General features: G+C 43.2%; 2 protein-coding genes across 2 annotated transcripts; one reads left to right on the forward strand and one right to left on the reverse strand.

Moving 5' to 3' along the window:
• Positions 1 to 208: 208 nt before the first annotated feature.
• On the forward strand, positions 209 to 3461 carry LOC136540117 (serine/threonine-protein kinase STY46-like). Its single transcript, XM_066532115.1, has 3 exons — positions 209 to 1199; positions 1572 to 2658; positions 3030 to 3461. The coding sequence occupies exons 1-3, from the start codon at positions 808 to 810 to the stop codon at positions 3312 to 3314; spliced, it is 1764 nt and encodes a 587-aa protein (XP_066388212.1). The 5' UTR covers positions 209 to 807; the 3' UTR covers positions 3315 to 3461.
• A 2789-nt stretch (positions 3462 to 6250) lies between these two features.
• LOC136540118 (NADH dehydrogenase [ubiquinone] 1 alpha subcomplex subunit 8-B-like) lies at positions 6251 to 9901 on the reverse strand. The gene is made up of 2 exons (XM_066532116.1): positions 9572 to 9901; positions 6251 to 6602 (listed from the first exon to the last, which is right to left on the reverse strand). The coding sequence occupies exons 1-2, from the start codon at positions 9766 to 9768 to the stop codon at positions 6467 to 6469; spliced, it is 333 nt and encodes a 110-aa protein (XP_066388213.1). The 5' UTR covers positions 9769 to 9901; the 3' UTR covers positions 6251 to 6466.
• Positions 9902 to 20918: the final 11017 nt, after the last annotated feature.

Here is a 20918-nt window from a genome sequence, read left to right on the forward strand (position 1 = left end):
AGTCTGTGCATGAGCCTGTTCGCTTGTTGGTTTCAGCCAGCTCAAACCAGTCAGTCAACAGTGTTTTTCTCTCACAACAAACCAGTACCCATCCATCCAAACCAGCCCAGAAACCGACCAACAAACAGGCCGATGGCAGCAAAATCACATGAACGCACCAAACACCCCTCATAAATTATTCGTAGGACGCCAGCCCCACCTTCCTCCATCTCTCTCTCTCTCTCTCTCTCCTCCATCGACTCTTCTCTCTCTCTCCTCCATCGTCCATGAACAAGCTGGCAGCTGGTACTACAAAAACAGGCGTCATTTTTCTTTGCCTCCCTCTCCACCTTGTTTGGCTCCCGTCTTCTCCCTCCCTCGTATGAGCTGAGCAAGGTTGGGCGGCAACATGACTAGTTTTATGTAGAGCAAACATCACAGCGATATCTTCCCTGGCTCAGAGATTCCCCACAAGACCAGCAGAAAAAAAAAACCATTTTTCAGTTGTTTCTCTTGCTACTGAGCAAACATCACAGCTTTTCTTTTTGCTATTTTTCTTCACATTTTGTAGACAATCCCTTCCTTCAGTGTTCTACAAATAAATACTAGTAGATTCACCCAGCAGAAAAACAAAATTCTCATTTTGTTCTGGTCACTCAGTACAATCTTCCAAAGCGATAGATTCATCCAGCAAGATCTTGGTTCTGTTCCTTCTGCCGTGTAGAAACGCGCCTTCAGTAGCAGCAGGCTTCCCATCTCTAGAAGCCCTTCTGCTGCCGCCAACTCTTCAAGCAAGTGAAGATTCAGCAAAAGGCCAAGTCTCCGGCGATGGCGGCGACGCTGGAGTGCTGGTCGGGGCGGCCGAGCACCGACGAGGAGATGGTGGAGCAGGTTCTCATGAAGCCCCACGGGCGTTCAGATGACTCCCTCCCGACCTGCGCAGACACTGCCTACGCCGGCGAGCCGACGTCGGCGCCCGCGCCCCCCAAGAAGTGGCAGCGGCTGGGCCGCAACTTTGCCGGCGCCATCGCCGCGTTCAAGAACACGCTGAGCCTGGATGGCGGCGGCCTCCCCCACGACCCCTCACCGCGAGCCGAGAAGCCGCCACCGCTCCTCCTCCGTGGCCTCGCGCAGCTCTACTCCCGCGGCGCCGCCAATCAGCAGCTGCCGGAGAAGCTCGTCGCTGACCTCCGCCGCCACTTCGATGCTCTCCCCAACAGGTTAGTGTCCCAAAGTCGGCACCAGTGTACCACCCAATTCTGCAACAAAGCAAGTTGTGTGTTACCCAGCAAACTTTTTCCTCTTTCGGTGAAATCTTGCAACTCTATAGAGAGGTAAAACTTGCCACTGCTTCTATCAACGGCACAAAATTTGCTGCAATCTGGGATTAGTTTCGTATAAGCAACTAAGAGACAGATCTCTAACCTACTGTACATATCATTCACGAAGATCAAAAAATTGTACAGTGAATTTTTGTTACTGTGTTTATGATTAAATCAAGTACATAATTCGATATCTAAGCTAAGGTGACAGTGCATTTCTCTCTGGATCTGCTGAATGGTCGCTGACAAGCAGAAATTTCGATTTTGCAGCTACGCACAGGCAGGATTTGACATGAAAGATGTCCTCTTGCATGCCCGCCTTGTAGAGCAGGCGACCGGTGAGGATCAGCCTGCAGTGAACATTGAGGAGGTTCATGGCAGAGGAAGTGGTGATGAAGGCACTGTTTTCCAGCTAACATTTGCTTGCACAGCCCCGCTCTCATGGCAATCAATGTCAGGGTCACTAGACAGCCCTTCGTTCTGTTGCAAGGAGATCCAGATCTTTGAGAAGAGAGGGTTGACACTTGGTGTTGTCATGATACTTGTGCAAACTTGGAATGAGGCGCTCTTCAAGAACCGGGTTGAGTCTGCACTGAAAGCGGTAGTAAAGAAGCAAAGAAAGAACAGTGGTGGCATGAAGCTACCATTTGGGCTCTGCGGTTGTCAAGAAGAAGGATCGAGAAACTTTGATGATGAGTCAATGTTTGATCCAGATGATGGTCAGGTACTTGACAATGAGCCGACACGCAGACCACAGCTTCCCACTCCCCTACCACAGTCATCAGTCTTCGTCTCAGTAGATGAATGGCAAACCATTCGCTCTGGTGGTGAGGAGCTCGGTCGCTGGATGCTGCGTTCTGAGGAGATTGAGTTCATTGATTGGGTTGGTGCGAATTCATTCCAGGGTGTCTATAGAGGAAAGAAGGTTTGGGTCAACAAATTGAGGGGCTGTGACATGGGAAGTGCTTACGACGTCGAGATCCGTCAGGACTTGCTGCAGTTGATGAGCTGTGGCCAGAGGAACATCCTCCAATTCCATGGCATTTGTTTCAATGAAAATCATGGCCTATGCATAGCAACGAGGATGATGGAAGGGGGATCAGTTCATGATATTCTTATACAGAGAAACAAGAGGCTGTCCCTCCGAGACACGGTTAGGATCGCTCTTGATGTCGCTGACGCTCTGGCTTTCTTGAACAGCTATGGCATTGCATACCGTGATCTCAATGCTCGGAAGATCCTTCTGGATAGGCAAGGGAATGCTTGCCTTGGGGATATGGGCATTGTTACACCTTGTAGTAATGTTGGTGAGGTCACTGAGTATGAGACATCTGGGTACCGATGGCTGGCTCCAGAGGTTAGTTTTCTTGACTTGATTTACTGAAAATTCATGTTGTCTATAAGTAGTCTTTCTGAAAGTAAATGGTCAGTTGTAGAGGTTCTTGGTGAACGAAGTTGCTCTATTTAAACTGCTAGTTTTCATCTGCTATTATGGAATGACCTATACAATATTCAATGCTTTGCTTTTCTTCTACAAGTTCATGTTTTCTTGTAGTAGATCAGGCAGTCAGTTACAATTTTTTTCTCCCTTCTTGTACAGTCACTAACACAATAAAAAATGTTGGAAAAGACAATCATCTAGTTGACAATTATGCAAATAAGTTTTCTACTATCCCATTTTATACTGATTTGTCCTTGCTGAAAAGTTTAGTACCATGGTGTCTACAGATCATTGCTGGAGATCCTGAAACCGTCTCCGAGACCTGGATGAGCAACGTCTACAGCTACGGAATGGTGCTCTGGGAGATGATCACCGGAGAGGAGGCCTACTCCACCTACTCGCCAGTGCAAGCAGCTGTCGGAATCGCGGCCTGCGGGCTGAGGCCGGAGATCCCCAGAGATTGTCCTCCTTTCCTGAGGTCGCTGATGAACAGGTGCTGGGACAATTTCCCTCTGAAGCGCCCTCAGTTCTCTGAGATCATATCCGTCCTACAAAAGCAGAATACTAGATAGTTTTCTTTTTCTCTTCCTTTTTTTCCTTCTATATTATATGCTATATATCAGTTTGGCTTGGCTGTTTGCCTAATCATGCAGGAAACTGCATCTGAGAAAATATGATATAATATAATATAATATATATGTGCTGGTTGCATGTATAATTGCTCACATCTCTTATCCCCTGAAGTGTCAGTCCATCTTGAATTTAGTCCACAGAAGGTGACGTGAAAATGAAAGGGCGTGAGGATTTTAGGATGAAGGACAATGTCATGCCACATCCTCTACAACAACCTGCATAGTGCTTGTTATTAAGAGCTAGTACCATGCACAGCAATGCATGCACATCGCGAGTGTTTGGTTTCCTGGACTAAATTTTAGTTCATGTCACATCGGACGTTCGGATGCTATTTAGGAGAACTAAATATTTAGGAGAACTAAATATGAGTTAATTATAAAACTAATTACATAGATGGAGACTAATTTACGAGACGAATTTATTAAGCCTAATTAATCTGCCATTAGCACATATTTTACTGTAGCACAACATTGTCAAATCATGGCCTAATTAGGCTTAAAAATTTCGTCTCGCAAATTAGCCACAATCTGTGCAATTAGTTATTTTTTTGCCTATATTTAATACTTCATGCATGTATCTAAACATTCGATGGGACAGGGACTGAAATTTTCCTGCAGTAACCAAACACCCCCTAGACTGTCTCCAATAAGGAGACCCAAACCCAAAATGGGTAGTGAGAGACCCAAAATCAGCCTCCAACGGAGTACCTATACGGGAGACCTATTTTGGGTTGTCTGAGAGACACAACCCAAATATGGGTATCCTCTCTCCTGGAAACCCATTTGCAGAAATGATTCTCTTTTGGGTCTTGTTGTTGGAGAAGATGCCGAATAGGTATTGAACCTTTTGCCTGTAACACTACCCAAAGTACGAATGGGTCTTGTATTTTAGATGGTATTGTTGGAGATAGCCTAAGCATACAGCAATGATGGATCTACTGGGGCGGGTCTTTGGGACAGGTCAAGATCTGCTGAGATTCCCCCGGTCTGACCTGCTCAAAAGATTGCGATGTGGCGTGGCGAAATTTGGGTCAAAATTAAGGAGCCGCTCTCACCTCTCTCATGTCCACATCTGCTTCTACTCCATGTGTCTGCCTGCCTGTGATCACGCCATGTGCTTCCATGGCCATGGCGGCCTCCCTATCTATAATTGGCGTCTCGTTTCTTGGAGCAGTGTCCACCTACGACTTTGTCAAGACTTGATGCCGCATCCTGGTAGCTTCTCTTTCTCTCTGATTCCATCTGCGCCGTGCCCTCCATTTGGGGAGATACCCAATCCTTGAACAACGTGTGCCTGTTGCCAGAAAACAGTGGTGAATGATTGTGTGTCGCCCCACTTTATTTCGTCTACCCAAGCAGCTGAATACAGTACGTAGATCTGTGTCCACACTTGGTCACTTGGGTAGAGCCGTAGAGAAGGCACAGTAACTGATGAGGCGAAAGCCTTCCGCCATCCACCGGGCGAAGGCTCACAAATCACATTACGTGGGCAGAGTAATGTCAAGACATGTCCATCTTGAGCTGGGGAGCGGTCTCTGTTTTCGTGGTGCGCCATGCACGACTTTACAGTATGATGATGGGAGTTCACTTTCGTGCGAAACCCTTACCACTCTTAGGGGGTGTTTGGTTGTCGCTGTCTCATCCGATGTTTGGATACATGTATAGAGTATTAAATATAGACTAATTACGAAATTAATTACATAGTTTACGACTAATTTGCGAGACGGATCTCTTGAGCCTAATTAGTCCATGATTTGACAATGATTTGCTACAGTAAATATGTTATAATGATTGATTAATTAGGTTTAAAAATTAGTCTCGGAAAGTACTGACGGATTATGTAATTTATTTTTTTATTAGTATCCGAACACCCAATACAACATCTTTCCGACACACCTCCTAAAATTTTAGTAGCTGGATCCAAACACACCCTTACGAAGTTACCGCATCCAAAACTCCAGCAGATCCCAATGTTGAACCAACATGATTCGCAGTTTGGCAAATTCATTCTCATCGATTTGAAATAAGCAGGCAGGTTTCAGGTATCACGGACACAGGCTACATGCTAGAGCTGTACTAGAACCTACAGGGATGCCTAACAAGTGATAAAAGACGACATCGTTAAGGACCATGGCAAGCACCAGCCGTATCGAATCATTGATACCTTCACGCAGCTCTCGCTGAAACGCATTGATGCCTTCTCCCGTCGGAGCCCATGCCTGCGACCGTCCGCTGGCAGCAGCAAGCCTGCAAGCCAACTACAAAACGGCAGTCCGCTGCTGCGTCTCTCCCTCTATTTTTGATAGGACTCACCCTCTGTCAACTGACAAACAGTCTGTTTGTTTGGCTGTGGCTTATCATAAACAATCATAAATTTCTAACTAGAACAATATTTTTCTCTCACACAAAGCAGCCAGCAGTACTTCTTCACGAACCAGCAACGATACGAACCAGCCAACCGAACAGGCTGTACTATGTACGGCTTCAGATCTGAGACGATGTGATGTACTGCTCCCTAGTCCCTCCGTCCAAAAACAGCGCAATTCTGGCTTTGGAGAAGTCAAACAGTTTTAAGTACGACCAAATTTATAAAAAAAAAATATTAATATTTATTATACCAAATAAACATTATTAGATTACCTAATATATTTTCATAGTAAATCTAACCGGAGACATTAATATTGATATTCTTTCTATAAACTTAGAAAAGTTTGACTGGTTCAAAACCTAGAATTACATTAATTTTGGGACGCATGAAGTACATTGTAGTGGTATAGCCTTGTGACAGTCCAGGGCTGGAGATCGGATTAGCAGGTTTACACACTCGGGGCAGAAATAATGGCAAGTCCGCCAAATGTAATTTGTGAACAAAAAAGTCAAAACATCATCATCACCATTTTAGAGCATATGGCTGCGTCAATTCAAGTTTGAAAAATATCCAGGTGGACAAATGGGGTGAAATAGCTCCAGGGTGTGCTATTCATTCACCAGTAAAAATTCCATGAGGACAACAAACATGGGAGATCATGAACTCGGTTTTTAGGCCTTTTTTCCTTATTTGCAAAGACCAATGGAAGTAAAACTCTCAAGATCTACTCGGAAATGGGGCAGGCTTCCTCAAAAGCTTGCTGCTCCTTACGGCAGAAGTCGAATTCGTTGGTGTAGTAATACATGCAACCAGCATACTCATCCATTTCCTTAGGACACCTTTGGTGAAGTTCTTTCAACCTGGGAGCGGAAACATTACTTGTCAAAGATGGCAAGGACAGAAGAAATATAGGCTTAATGAAAACCACATTGCTGAGGCAAACAATGTCGAACAAGAAAAACAGGGTCCTACAACGTACAAAATACATGTAGTATATTATTAAAAAAACAATGCTAAGAAAGAAGCATACAGTCACACATGCTATTCAACTAAAAAAACAGCTACAACATTAGGTGGTAGTCTGCAATTCATTTCAGAATTAGAAGGGATAATAGGATACACAGCCCCTAAATGGATCCCCCTCCCAGAAAATAACCAAAAGAAAATGAAATTCCTGGTTGGTTTTGGGATAAAAAGATAGGTCTGTATGTCATCAATTACTCCCTCCATTCTAAAATGTATGCTGGTTTAGTTTTGTTCTAAGTAAAACTTCTTTAACTTTGACCAGGTTTATAGAAAAATATATTACATCTATAATACCAAATAAATACATTATCAAGACACATTTCAAGGTGGGGTTAATGAAACTAATTTTATGTTGTAGATATTGGTGCATTTTTCTATAAACTTAGTCAAAGTTAGAGAAGTTAGACTTAGGACAAAACTAAAACAACCTACATTTTGTAACGCATCGAGTACCAAACAGGAAATGATAAAAACACATACTGACATGTGGCCCAGGATCCACATGTCAGCCTCAACAGGTGTCGTATTGTAGAACATGCACTTTTTTGTGCACATTCTCCAGCTTTTAAGAATGAACAATAATGAAACTGTGTAAATCCACCGGATAATCAAAAATACACATGTCTGATGAAATGGTTGTTGCTAAGATGCCCTATGCAACTCAAGTCAATACTCCGGAATTGCGGATCTGATAGATCTCAGTAATATGTCAACACTGATAATGTACTTTGCTTTTTCTTACTTGATGTCTTGTGTAACCTATATACATTAACTCCACGGCCTCAATGCTCAAGAAGGAAAAAATGGCACAAAGAAGTATGACATCACCAATTCAACCACATCAGGCTTCTAGTTGACAAATTGCTGAACTATAAGGGGTTCGTTTTGACAGGTGCCAAACAGAATAAGATATCAAGCCAGGTTGACATCACCAGTTCTTTTTGTTTAAAAAACATCATGTGAATATGTGCTGATGCTGAATGAATTTGCCAAAGCCTTTTTCTCATTTCATTTACTCGCACTAAAATGTACTGTATAAAAGGAAGTATGAAGTTGGGTATGACACCAACAGTTCCTCCATCGCAATTCATGCAACCCTACTGGATAATAGTGAGAAACATGTCCTAAAATCCCAGGAGATGCAATGCAAGTTAGAACTGGTGTTAAAGCAGTGTTGTCACCATCTTATCAATTTAAACTCAGTGCCATAAACTAGTACATCCCTGAAGGTGGATACTTGTTGACTTCGGTGCATATTTGCTTCCCTGAATCACTTGCTGACATTATATTTAAATTCACTTGGTTAATTTGTGGATTTGCCACATTGTACTCGTGGTGACTTGAGATTCTCTGGCCATGGAAGAACATTCTAATCACAGACTAAGTATCTATGGTGGATAAAAATTTAACAAATGCAGCTCAGATCAAGTAGGCAGAAATGTGATCTTAGCTGCAAATAGCAAGTGTGATCACGCTAAATAGTTAGTTCAATTTAGCTTACTCAAGAGCAATGTGGAAAGCAGGAAGGTCTACAAAGTAGGGAAGTTCTTAGCCTTCTACTGGAAGATATGGTGCTGTCACACAACTAGGGCTTCCGGCAATTGGTTCTAGCTAGCCAAGCTTCCAGTTTGGGACACTCGCACCAAATCAACCACTGTAAGATGATATGGTAGGTAGCAGTTATATTTATTTTAGCTGTAATGACCAAGTACAAAGTTAAGCATTGTACAGTCGCTTATTAGCTATAATTTTATCATCTTGGCAATGCTTGCTAAGGGCTTCACCCATCAGAGTTTTCCCCCTTGAAATCTATTTGATTATGCTTAATAAATTGATGGCTGGAATATGAGAGAAAGGAAAAACTACAAACAATATGGTTCATGCAAACTTACTGTTGAAAATGAGCATACCAGAAGAAAAAGATCAACCTATGAGAGAACAATCAGATATATATAACAGTACAAATTTCAAGTAACAGAAATGCTACTAAGTTAAAAACTAAATATCAGGTTTTGTGTGACTGTAGCCTTCTATCGTAGAACTTAAGGGGAACTGACTAAGGATATCACAGTATTTATTGGCTGCAACTGCAAAGGAGGGCTATTGTTTGGATGAAACCAACCTAAACAATCACGGTATGAAACCCTTTGCTCATTTTGATGGATGACCCTAAAGCCAAATGAGCTGTCTAACAATGAACATCACCAATTTAAAGTGCTCTAGCTAATCAGTCCAGCCTCTGTCAGGGGCTAAAGGCCTCAGTAGCATCTGGCCATAGCTTGACATGTATAGGTTGCCGATCGTTTTATTTGTTGGTTCATTGGCTATAAACATGTACTAGAACCTATGGGCATGTTTGAGTCTTTTTAGATTCCCTCTCTTCTTAATGACCCGCAGCTCTCATGCTTGTTGAAGAAAAAAAATGGTGCAGCCTTGCAATGCAATCAGAAATTTCTACTATTGTACTATATGAACATAATTCATGATTTTCTATGTATCTTCATTGAAGTTATCGAATCATGTCTCTGCATAGCATTTGCATAACCACTCAGCTGTTGATTATCTTTCAAAAAAAAACTCAGCTGTTGATTAACCTGATAAGGGATGACCTAAGAGTACACACTAGTACCACATAACCAATGCCAGGTAGCTGTTCAACTGCATCATCAGTAACCTCACAAATCGCTTCGCTAACGTATCGAACCCTAAGGAACAGAATGACGGAAGCAAGTCCAATCGAGCAGCAGGGGATCGGACGGCGCAGGCAGGGAGGATAGGGGGAGAACGTGGCAGACGAACTCACAGGCTAAGGACGCAGCGTGTGACCTGACGGCCCTTCTCGAGGCACTTCTCGGGGTTAGGGTCCTTCTTCTTGCAGTTGAGGAACGCGACGTTCTCCGGGCGGCACCGGACCGCGATGTGCTTCGACGCCGCCATCAGCACCGACGACGTCGGGATCGGCTCCCCCGAGGCGTCTACGGGCGTGCTGCTCGCCGACATCGCTGCGGGCGTGGTGGTTTCCGCGGGCGCCTGGTCTTGGAGATCTGGGGTAGGAAGTGGGCGAAGCGAGACGGCCACACCCAGAGGGGAAGGGAGGAGGAGACGGAGGGAGGAAGGTGGGGACAGCCGGACAGGTGGCCAGTGGCCTGGTGGGGGTGTGTGTGTGCGCGCGGGGGGGGGGGGGGGTGTCCTGCCTTCGTGGGCTTTACCTGGGCTCATTTTTAAGGTTTTAGAGCAACCCTAGCAGGCCTCTAAACCCAAATTTAAAAGCTCAGACTCCCGAGAAGTCCCTGCTCAAACCTTCTCGGTCTAATTTGGAAATAAAGGGAGACAAACACAACGATGAGAAGCTCCACATGATGACATGAAAAACTAAGTGGTTAGTTAAAATGATACATCCATAGATTGTTTATCCTAAAGAAGTCCGGGATTCCAAAGAGTTAGAGTTTCCAAACTGACCTTAAAATAAAGAGGTCCTAAAAACACCCCCTTGGTCCTCATTCGCAAGGGCCTTCCTCTTGATCGATTATGCCTCCACCCACTCCCGCTCGATCTGTCTTCCCTACTAAGCCTCTCCCCACCACATGCCTCCTCATCAAGCACCTTCTCATCGAGCATCTCCTGTATGACGATGAAAGACGGGAGAAAAGGAAAAAGAAAACACATGCCTCTAATAGAAGGATGCAGCACACTATGGCTTGGTTTTCTATTTAGAAGAACACTATGCAGGTGGAAAAACATGGTGGCTTGGATTTCTATTTAGAAATTCCCGGTCCATTTCAGTTAGAATCTTTTCCTCTCCATCTTTAATGATCAACACACTATGTCGGTAGAAGAATGTGATTACGCTGAATAGGGGCCATTCTCTTAATACTAATCATTATAATGTAGTCCTAGCACTAGCACGTATATATAATTTAGACAAGGTCTAAGAATCCGATAAGATTCGGTAAGCGCACAGAGAGAATACTAAGATTAGAGTTCATCCTCCTTTACTTCTTGGTTAGAGCCTATATATTTTTTATTTATAACTATACTTAACATCTATAACATCAAATTAGTTTTATTAATTTTTTCATAGAATATACATTGATGATGTTTATTTGAACATATAGATGTTAATATATACTCTGTATATTTTTTAAAACCTTAGTTAAAGTAAAAGAGATTTGGCTTAGGGCGAATTTGAATCAAAGGAGCACAAAGTATAATGTTCTCCCAAGCTCGCGCACCAAGCAACGATCATCGCGTGAATTGCCCTGTTCGGCTGGTCATATTCGTGGCAGGTTTCGGCTGGAGCTGAATGGGCCTTTGAAAGCTCTAGTTTGGTTTTGGTGAATTGATGAAACCCTAAGTGCTAACCTAGTTTATCAAGTGATCATGACATAGGTAGCACACTTCAAGTAGAAGAAGCTAATGAAGATCATAGCATGACAATGGTGATGGCATGGCGATGATCAAGGGCTTAAACTTGAAATGAAGAAAGAGAAAAACAAAAAGCTCAAGGCAAAGGTATAAACCATAGGAGCTATTTTGTTTTGGTGATCAAGACACTTAGAGAGTGTGATCATATTTAGGTTTGATAGCCGTACTATTAAGAGGGGTGAAACTCGTATCGGAATGCGGTTATCAAAGTGCCACTAGATGCTCTAACTCATTGCATATGCATTTAGGATCTAGTGGAGTGCTAACACCCTTGATAATATTTGTGAAAATATGCTAACACATGTGCACAAGGTGTGTGTAGGGTTGAGATGGGTTTGGGTCCCTCTCTCCCTCCCGCCGAGCTTGCGAGGCGGGATTCGGCGCTTTCGGGAAAATGAAATGTCTATTTTCTATTGCGCCGGATGCAAAATTCTTGGTGATTGGCACACTTGAGCAAGGGTGAAGAAGTAAGAGTTGAAATGGAGTTGATCGAAATGATGCTGGCGTCGGTCTACTGACCGGACGCTGGGTCACTCAGCGACCGGACGCTGAAAGGCTGCGTCCGGTCGAGCTGTCAGACGGCACAGTGGCTAGGGTTGAGCACCGGACGCTAGCTGCGTCCGGTCAAGGTGGACCGGACGCGTCCGGTCGAAAAAACATGCCTCGGGGAGCTTACTGGAAACGACCGGACGCTGGGGCTTCAGCGTCCGGTCAGTTTTATCGGACGTGTCCGGTCATGCTCGGAAGCTTACTGTAAACGACCGGACACAGGCTTCAGCGTCCGGTCAGTTCGAAGGAGTAGCGTCCGGTCGAGGCTGATGACCGTTGAGTCTGGACACGTGGCTGACAGTGAGCGACCGGACGCTGAGAGCCAGCGTCCGGTCAGTCTGACCGGAGCGTCCGGTCAGAACGCGTTTTGCCCAGTGAAGGGGTATAACGGCTCTATTTGATTGGGGCTCTATTTATAGCCCCATGGCCGGCTCAAGCTCATACTCTTGGCCATTTCTATTGACATAGCATACTTGTGAGCTTAGCCAAAGCCCTCCCACTCATCTAGATCATTGATTCATCATCATAGTGAGATTGGGAGTGAATCCAAGTGCATTGCTTGAGTGATTGCATCTAGAGGCACTTGGTGATTGTGTTTCGCTGCGGATTTCTCTTGTTACTCTTGGTGGTTGCCGCCACCTAGACGGCTTGGAGCAGCAAGGATCGTTGAGTGGAGGAGGTGATTGTCTCCGACTCCGATCGTGGTGATTGTGAGGGGTTCTTGACCTTTCCCCGGCGGAGCGCCAAAAGGTACTCTAGTAAATTGCTTGTGGCTTGTGTGATCCTCATCTTGTGTTGGTTGTGCGGCACCCTATTGAGGGTTTGGCGAGTGATGCCAATCAGCGCGTGAACCTCCAAGTGAGTGAATCGCCACAACGAGGACTAGCTTGCCGGCAAGCAAGTGAACCTCGGTAAAAATCATTGTGTTCATCCTTTGATTCCGAGGTGATTGGTCTCCATTGTTATTCATCTTTGTGATTGATTGATACTTCATCTACACGGCGGTATAACTATCCTAATCACTCTCTTTACTTTACCGCAAACTAGTTGACAAGCTCTTTAGTGTAGCTAGTTGTGAGAGCTTGCTTGCTTGGTTGGTGTGGCTCTTTAGTTAGTCTTTGAGAGCACACTAACATAGAATAGTGTCTTTGCTATTGTGTGAATAGACACTATCTAAACTAGAATTGTGGTAGGTGGCTTGCATTTTAAGTAGGCTAGCGCAACACTCGCTTCGCCTCATAATTGTCTAACCACTTTGTTAAGTGTTGTTGTAGAAATTTTATTAGGCTATTCACCCCCCCTCTAGCCATTAGGACCTTTCAAGTGGTATCAGAGCCGAGGTCACCGTTAATTTGAGGCTTAACAACCTTCGGTGTAAAATGGCTCAAATCAACAACACCAAGAAGCCACCCCAATTTGATGGCTCAAATTATTCTTATTGGAAGTCAAAGATGGCCACACATATCAAGTCAATCAATAGAAAGGTGTGGAAGGTGGTAGAAACCAAAATTGAGATTGGTAATCCGGAAAATCCCACCGCCGCCGAAGAAGTGCTTCTCCAAAACAATGACATTGCTCTAAGTGCCATTCATGATGCAATTGATGTGAGAACATTTGAGCAAATAAAAAATATTGAGATGGCTCATGAAGCTTGGAAGAAATTGGAAGAATCATTTGAGGGCACTCAAGCCGTGAAGGGTGCAAAGGCATATATTCTTAAAGAGAAGTTTGCAAGCTTCAAGATGAAGGAAGATGCAAGGAGATGCTTCAATTGTGGAAGCAAAGATCATCTTATTAGCAAATGTCCATACAATAGTGAGAAAGATGATGAAAACAAGAACAAGAAGAAGGAGTGGAAAGAAAAGAAAGATAAGAAGGACAAGATGTCCTTCAAAAAGAAGAAGGGTGGTTCATATGTAGTCACTTGGGATAGTGATGCTTCCACAAGTGATGATGATGATAGTGATGACAACAAGACCACCAAGAAGAAGGCACTTGCAAGCATAGCAATCAATGAGAAGCCTTCTCTCTTCGACTCTCCATCATGCTTCATGGCTAAGGCCACCAAGGTACAAACTTATGATGGTGAAAGTGAGAGTGAACATGATAGTGATAGTGATAATGATGATGATGAACCTACTAAAGATGAATTAATTGACATGCTTGAAGATGCTAGAGAACACTTTAACATGTCAAGAAGGGAATGCAAAAGCTTGCGTAAGGAAATAAAAGCCCTTAAGCAAGCATTTGATGAGCTAAATGCATCTCATGAGAGGCAAGAGGATGCCCATGAAAAGCTTGGCAAGGCTCACAAGAAGCTTGAAAAAGCTCATTCCTCTTTGCTTAATGAGCAAACTAAAAAGAAGAATGTTGAAACTTGCAATATAGGTTTAACTTGTGATTTAATTGATGAATCATTATCTACACCTATCATTGTTCCTATCACTAACCCTTCTTGTAGCACTACTACTTCCACCTCATCTAGTAGTGATGGTCACACTTGTGATACCTCACTAGTAGTTGAGAATGAGAACCTCAAGAAGGAGGTAACTAAGCTCACTCACACCTTGGCCAAGGCTTATGGTGGTGAGGACCGCTTGCTTATGGCCTTGGGTAGCCAAAGAGCTTCTCTCTACAAAGAGGGATTGGGCTATACCCCCAAGAAAGGCAAAGCGGCCTTTTCTCCTCACAAGACAAGTTTTGTGAAGAACAATGGTCGGTTTTGCACTAGTTGCAAGCAAGTTGGTCATAGAGAGCATGAATGCACCAACAAAAGCAAAAATGCTAATGTATCCTCTATTAAGCTTAATTCTTCCTATATGCTTGTTAAGGGTACAAATGGTGTGAAGGCTAAGTTCATTGGCAAACCATGGATGGGCTCAAAGAAGAAAGCCATTTGGGTGCCAAAGAGCTTAGTGACTAACCTTCAAGGACCCAAGCAAGTTTGGGTACCTAAAAAGAATTGATCTTCTTTTGTAGGTTAATTATAAAGCCGGAGGAAGGCATTGGGTTCTTGATAGTGGGTGCACTCAACACATGACCGGTGATGCTAGAATGTTCAACTTAATCAACACCAATGGCAATGATGGCTATGATAGTATCACATTTGGTGACAATGGCAAAGGCAAGGTCAAAGGGCTTGGTAAGATTGCGATATCCAATGACTTGAGCATATCCAATGTGTTGCTAGTAGAGAGCTTGAACTTCAATTTGCTATCCGTGGCTCAATTGTGTGATCTTGGATTCAAATGCATATTTGGGGTAGATGATGTAGAAATCATAAGTGTAGATGGCTCTAACTTGATCTTCAAAGGCTTTAGATATGAGAATCTATACTTGGTTGATTTCAATGCTAGTGAAGCTAGATTATCTACATGCTTGTTCACTAAGTCTAGCATGGGTTGGTTATGGCATAGAAGGCTTGGTCATGTTGGAATGAAACAATTGAATAGATTGGTTAAGCATGACTTAGTTAAAGGCTTGAAAGATGTTGTGTTTGAAAAGGATAAGCTTTGTAGCTCTTGTCAAGCTGGCAAACAAGTTGGAAACACCCATCCTAAGAAAAGCATGATGAGCACTAGTAAAGCATTTGAGTTATTGCACATGGATTTGTTTGGGCCAACACAATACACTAGTATCGGTGGAAATAAATATGGATTTGTGATAGTGGATGACTACACTAGATACACATGGGTATTCTTTCTAGTAGACAAAAGTGATGTATTTGCAACATTCAAATCATTTGTCAAAGGCATTCACAATGAATTTGAAACAACCATCAAGAGAGTTAGAAGTGACAATGGTAGTGAGTTTAAGAACACTAGAATTGATGAGTTATGTGATGAATTTGGAATTAGACATCAATTCTCGGCCAAGTACACACCTCAATCAAATGGCCTTGTTGAGAGAAAGAATAGAACACTCATTGATATGGCAAGGTCTATGCTTAGTGAGTACAATGTGAGTCAATCTTTTTGGGCCGAAGCTATCAACACGGCTTGCTATTGTAGCAACCGCCTCTATTGTCACCGATTGAAAGAGAAGACACCATATGAGCTCTTGAATGGTAGAAAGCCCAACATTGCATATTTTCGGGTCTTTGGTTGCAAATGCTATATCTTGAAGAAAGGCACAAGATTGGGCAAGTTTGATAAGAAATGTGATGAAGGATTCCTACTTGGTTATTCCACCACAAGCAAAGCATATAGAGTTTGGAATTTGGATAGTGGTACTCTTGAGGAAGTTCATGATGTTGAATTTGATGAAACCAAGGGTTCACAAGAAGAGAATGAGAACTTGGAAGATGTTAGAGGCATTCAACTTTCAAATGCCATGAAGAACATGGATATTGGTGAATTGAGGCCTAGGCAAGTGAATGATGATGAAGATGATCAAGTGCAAGTGCTCTCCAACTCAAATGTGCAAGATGATACAAATCAAGCTAGTGCAAGTGACTCTCATGATATTGATCAAGATCAAATGGCTAGTACATCATCTCAACCAAATGATCAAGCAAGTGCAAGCAATCAAGTTCCAATCCTTCAAGCAACAAGTATTGCAAGAGATCATCCTTTGGATACAATCATTGGAGATATTTCAAGAGGTGTACAAACAAGATCAAGATTGGCATCATTTTGTGAACACTTCTCTTTTGTGTCATCCATTGAACCAAAGAAGATAGATGAAGCTTTGAAGGATGTTGATTGGGTGAATGCTATGCATGAAGAATTGAATAACTTCACAAGAAATCAAGTATGGGAATTGGTAGAAAGACCAAAGGGACACAATGTGATTGGAACCAAATGGGTCTTTAGAAACAAGCAAGATCAAGATGGGATAGTCGTAAGGAATAAAGCAAGATTGGTAGCACAAGGCTATACACAAGTTGAAGGTCTTGACTTTGGAGAAACATATGCCCCGGTTGCTAGATTGGAAGCAATTAGAATCTTGCTAGCCTATGCTTGTGCCCACAACATCAAGCTCTATCAAATGGATGTTAAGAGTGCATTTCTCAATGGTTATATCAATGAAGAAGTATATGTTGAGCAACCTCCCGGTTTTGAAGATGATAAGAAGCCCAACCATGTGTACAAGTTGAAGAAAGCATTGTATGGCTTGAAGCAAGCACCTAGAGCATGGTATGAGAGATTGAGGGACTTCCTCCTCTCTAAAGGGTTCACAATGGGCAAGGTTGACACCACTCTTTTCATCAAGAAGATTGGAAAAGATCTATTTGTATTGCAAATCTATGTAGATGACATCATATTTGGATCAACCAATCAAGAATTTTGTGATGAGTTTGGTAAGATGATGGCTAATGAGTTTGAAATGTCCATGATTGGAGAGTTGAGTTACTTCCTTGGTCTTCAAATCAAGCAATTGAAGAATGGTACATTTGTGAGTCAAGGCAAGTACATCAAGGACATGATCAAGAAGTTTGGAATGATTGATAGCAAAGTCATTAGCACACCAATGGGAACCAATGGCAACTTGGATAGTGATGCAAGTGGAAACATGGTGGATCAAAAGTTGTATCGGTCTATGATTGGAAGCCTACTCTATGTGACCGCATCAAGGCCGGATGTCATGTTTAGTGTATGCATGTGTGCAAGATTTCAAGCCTCACCAAGAGAAAGTCATTTGAAGGCTACAAAAAGGATATTGAGGTACTTGAAGCATACACCAAATGTTGGTTTGTGGTATCCCAAAGGAGCAAAGTTTGAGCTAGTTGGTTACTCCGACTCGGATTATGCGGGATGCAAGGTTGAAAGGAAGAGCACATCGGGCACATGTCAATTGTTGGGAAGATCACTTGTTTCATGGTCATCAAAGAAGCAAAATAGTGTTGCATTATCAACCGCCGAAGCCGAATACATATCCGCCGGTAGTTGTTGTGCACAAATACTTTGGATGAAGGCCACTTTGAGTGATTTTGGAATCAAGTTCAAGAAAGTGCCATTGCTATGTGACAATGAGAGTGCAATCAAGCTAACCAACAATCCGGTGCAACATGCAAGAACAAAGCACATTGATGTCCGCCACCATTTCATAAGAGATCACCAACAAAAAGGGGACATTTGTATTGAGAGTGTAGGCACCGAAGATCAACTTGCCGACATATTCACCAAGCCATTGGATGAGAAAAGGTTTTGCAAGCTAAGAAATGAGTTGAACATACTGGATTTCTCAAATATGTGTTGATGCAACCCCCACTCATATGACATGCCTCTCCTTCGAGCAATCTAAGGTAAAAGTTGATTGGCATGACATACATTCTTGCTAAGGACATGTTTAGTGCATCTAGTCATATTTTCAATCTCATTAGGACCTTACAAGTGGTTCTATCTTATTAGGCTCATTCATGAAAATCAAATGAATTTTGATGTCTATATGGTATCACTATTGCTTCTATGCTTGACTTGATCTAGTGATGGCATATGACATGTTTATGGGCTTGTAAACCTAGTGTTTAATCTAGAAAATGAACTATAAGTGTTTAACTCAACATGGTACAAGATAACCCTTATTTAGAGGTGTGAAGAAGCTTGTCCTTGGATCAAACCGAGTTAAATATCTTTGGGAAATAATCTAGAATTGAACCAAATTTGGGACAATGACCCTCACCCCATTGATTGACATTGATAATCTCGACCCTACAAGTAATTCTATTTAGAACCTTTGTGGTCATTGATGACAAAGGGGGAGAGAAACAAAGATAAAGGGGATAAGGGGGAGAGATATAACAAAGGAAAGGGATCAACTAAAATTTTGAGCACACAAGTAGGGGGAGCAAGCTCATGAACTTGTATGGTGCATTTGAACGTGCATTTCATATGTTTGCTTGCATGGCATAAGTTCCATATTTATAATATCCATGCTTGTGTGATGTATGCTAGTTGTAGATTTGAATGATGAAATGCAAACTAGCATGTATAGGATATCTAGTGATTTCACTTCCAAATATTTCTAAGTGGTATTGAGCTAACCATGGTGCTAAGGATGGTATATTGGTGCACTCCGATTGGTATCACGCTTCAAAGGTCAATCTTTTATACCTTAGCATCATATGGTAGACATTGACTCCTACATTTCCTATCTAAGCATATGTGCAAGCTTCAATCCAAACTCTTAGCACATATGTAGGGGGAGCAATTGCTACCACTTAGGGTTCATGAAACTTGTCCATATCCTTTTACACATAGTAAATATGCTTGGGCAAGCAACATGGATTCAATTGAATTTCAATTCATATCTTTGTATAAGGGTTGTCATCAATTACCAAAAAGGGGGAGATTGAAAGCTCTAGTTTGGTTTTGGTGAATTGATGAAACCCTAAGTGCTAACCTAGTTTATCAAGTGATCATGACATAGGTAGCACACTTCAAGTAGAAGAAGCTAATGAAGATCATAGCATGACAATGGTGATGGCATGGCGATGATCAAGGGCTTAAACTTGAAATGAAGAAAGAGAAAAACAAAAAGCTCAAGGCAAAGGTATAAACCATAGGAGCTATTTTGTTTTGGTGATCAAGACACTTAGAGAGTGTGATCATATTTAGGTTTGATAGCCGTACTATTAAGAGGGGTGAAACTCGTATCGGAATGCGGTTATCAAAGTGCCACTAGATGCTCTAACTCATTGCATATGCATTTAGGATCTAGTGGAGTGCTAACACCCTTGATAATATTTGTGAAAATATGCTAACACATGTGCACAAGGTGTGTGTAGGGTTGAGATGGGTTTGGGTCCCTCTCTCCCTCCCGCCGAGCTTGCGAGGCGGGATTCGGCGCTTTCGGGAAAATGAAATGTCTATTTTCTATTGCGCCGGATGCAAAATTCTTGGTGATTGGCACACTTGAGCAAGGGTGAAGAAGTAAGAGTTGAAATGGAGTTGATCGAAATGATGCTGGCGTCGGTCTACTGACCGGACGCTGGGTCACTCAGCGACCGGACGCTGAAAGGCTGCGTCCGGTCGAGCTGTCAGACGGCACAGTGGCTAGGGTTGAGCACCGGACGCTAGCTGCGTCCGGTCAAGGTGGACCGGACGCGTCCGGTCGAAAAAACATGCCTCGGGGAGCTTACTGGAAACGACCGGACGCTGGGGCTTCAGCGTCCGGTCAGTTTTATCGGACGTGTCCGGTCATGCTCGGAAGCTTACTGTAAACGACCGGACACAGGCTTCAGCGTCCGGTCAGTTCGAAGGAGTAGCGTCCGGTCGAGGCTGATGACCGTTGAGTCTGGACACGTGGCTGACAGTGAGCGACCGGACGCTGAGAGCCAGCGTCCGGTCAGTCTGACCGGAGCGTCCGGTCAGAACGCGTTTTGCCCAGTGAAGGGGTATAACGGCTCTATTTGATTGGGGCTCTATTTATAGCCCCATGGCCGGCTCAAGCTCATACTCTTGGCCATTTCTATTGACATAGCATACTTGTGAGCTTAGCCAAAGCCCTCCCACTCATCTAGATCATTGATTCATCATCATAGTGAGATTGGGAGTGAATCCAAGTGCATTGCTTGAGTGATTGCATCTAGAGGCACTTGGTGATTGTGTTTCGCTGCGGATTTCTCTTGTTACTCTTGGTGGTTGCCGCCACCTAGACGGCTTGGAGCAGCAAGGATCGTTGAGTGGAGGAGGTGATTGTCTCCGACTCCGATCGTGGTGATTGTGAGGGGTTCTTGACCTTTCCCCGGCGGAGCGCCAAAAGGTACTCTAGTAAATTGCTTGTGGCTTGTGTGATCCTCATCTTGTGTTGGTTGTGCGGCACCCTATTGAGGGTTTGGCGAGTGATGCCAATCAGCGCGTGAACCTCCAAGTGAGTGAATCGCCACAACGAGGACTAGCTTGCCGGCAAGCAAGTGAACCTCGGTAAAAATCATTGTGTTCATCCTTTGATTCCGAGGTGATTGGTCTCCATTGTTATTCATCTTTGTGATTGATTGATACTTCATCTACACGGCGGTATAACTATCCTAATCACTCTCTTTACTTTACCGCAAACTAGTTGACAAGCTCTTTAGTGTAGCTAGTTGTGAGAGCTTGCTTGCTTGGTTGGTGTGGCTCTTTAGTTAGTCTTTGAGAGCACACTAACATAGAATAGTGTCTTTGCTATTGTGTGAATAGACACTATCTAAACTAGAATTGTGGTAGGTGGCTTGCATTTTAAGTAGGCTAGCG

The sequence above is a fragment of the Miscanthus floridulus genome, chromosome 2, assembly GCF_019320115.1.
Source record: "Miscanthus floridulus cultivar M001 chromosome 2, ASM1932011v1, whole genome shotgun sequence".
Lineage (NCBI taxonomy): Eukaryota > Viridiplantae > Streptophyta > Magnoliopsida > Poales > Poaceae > Miscanthus > Miscanthus floridulus.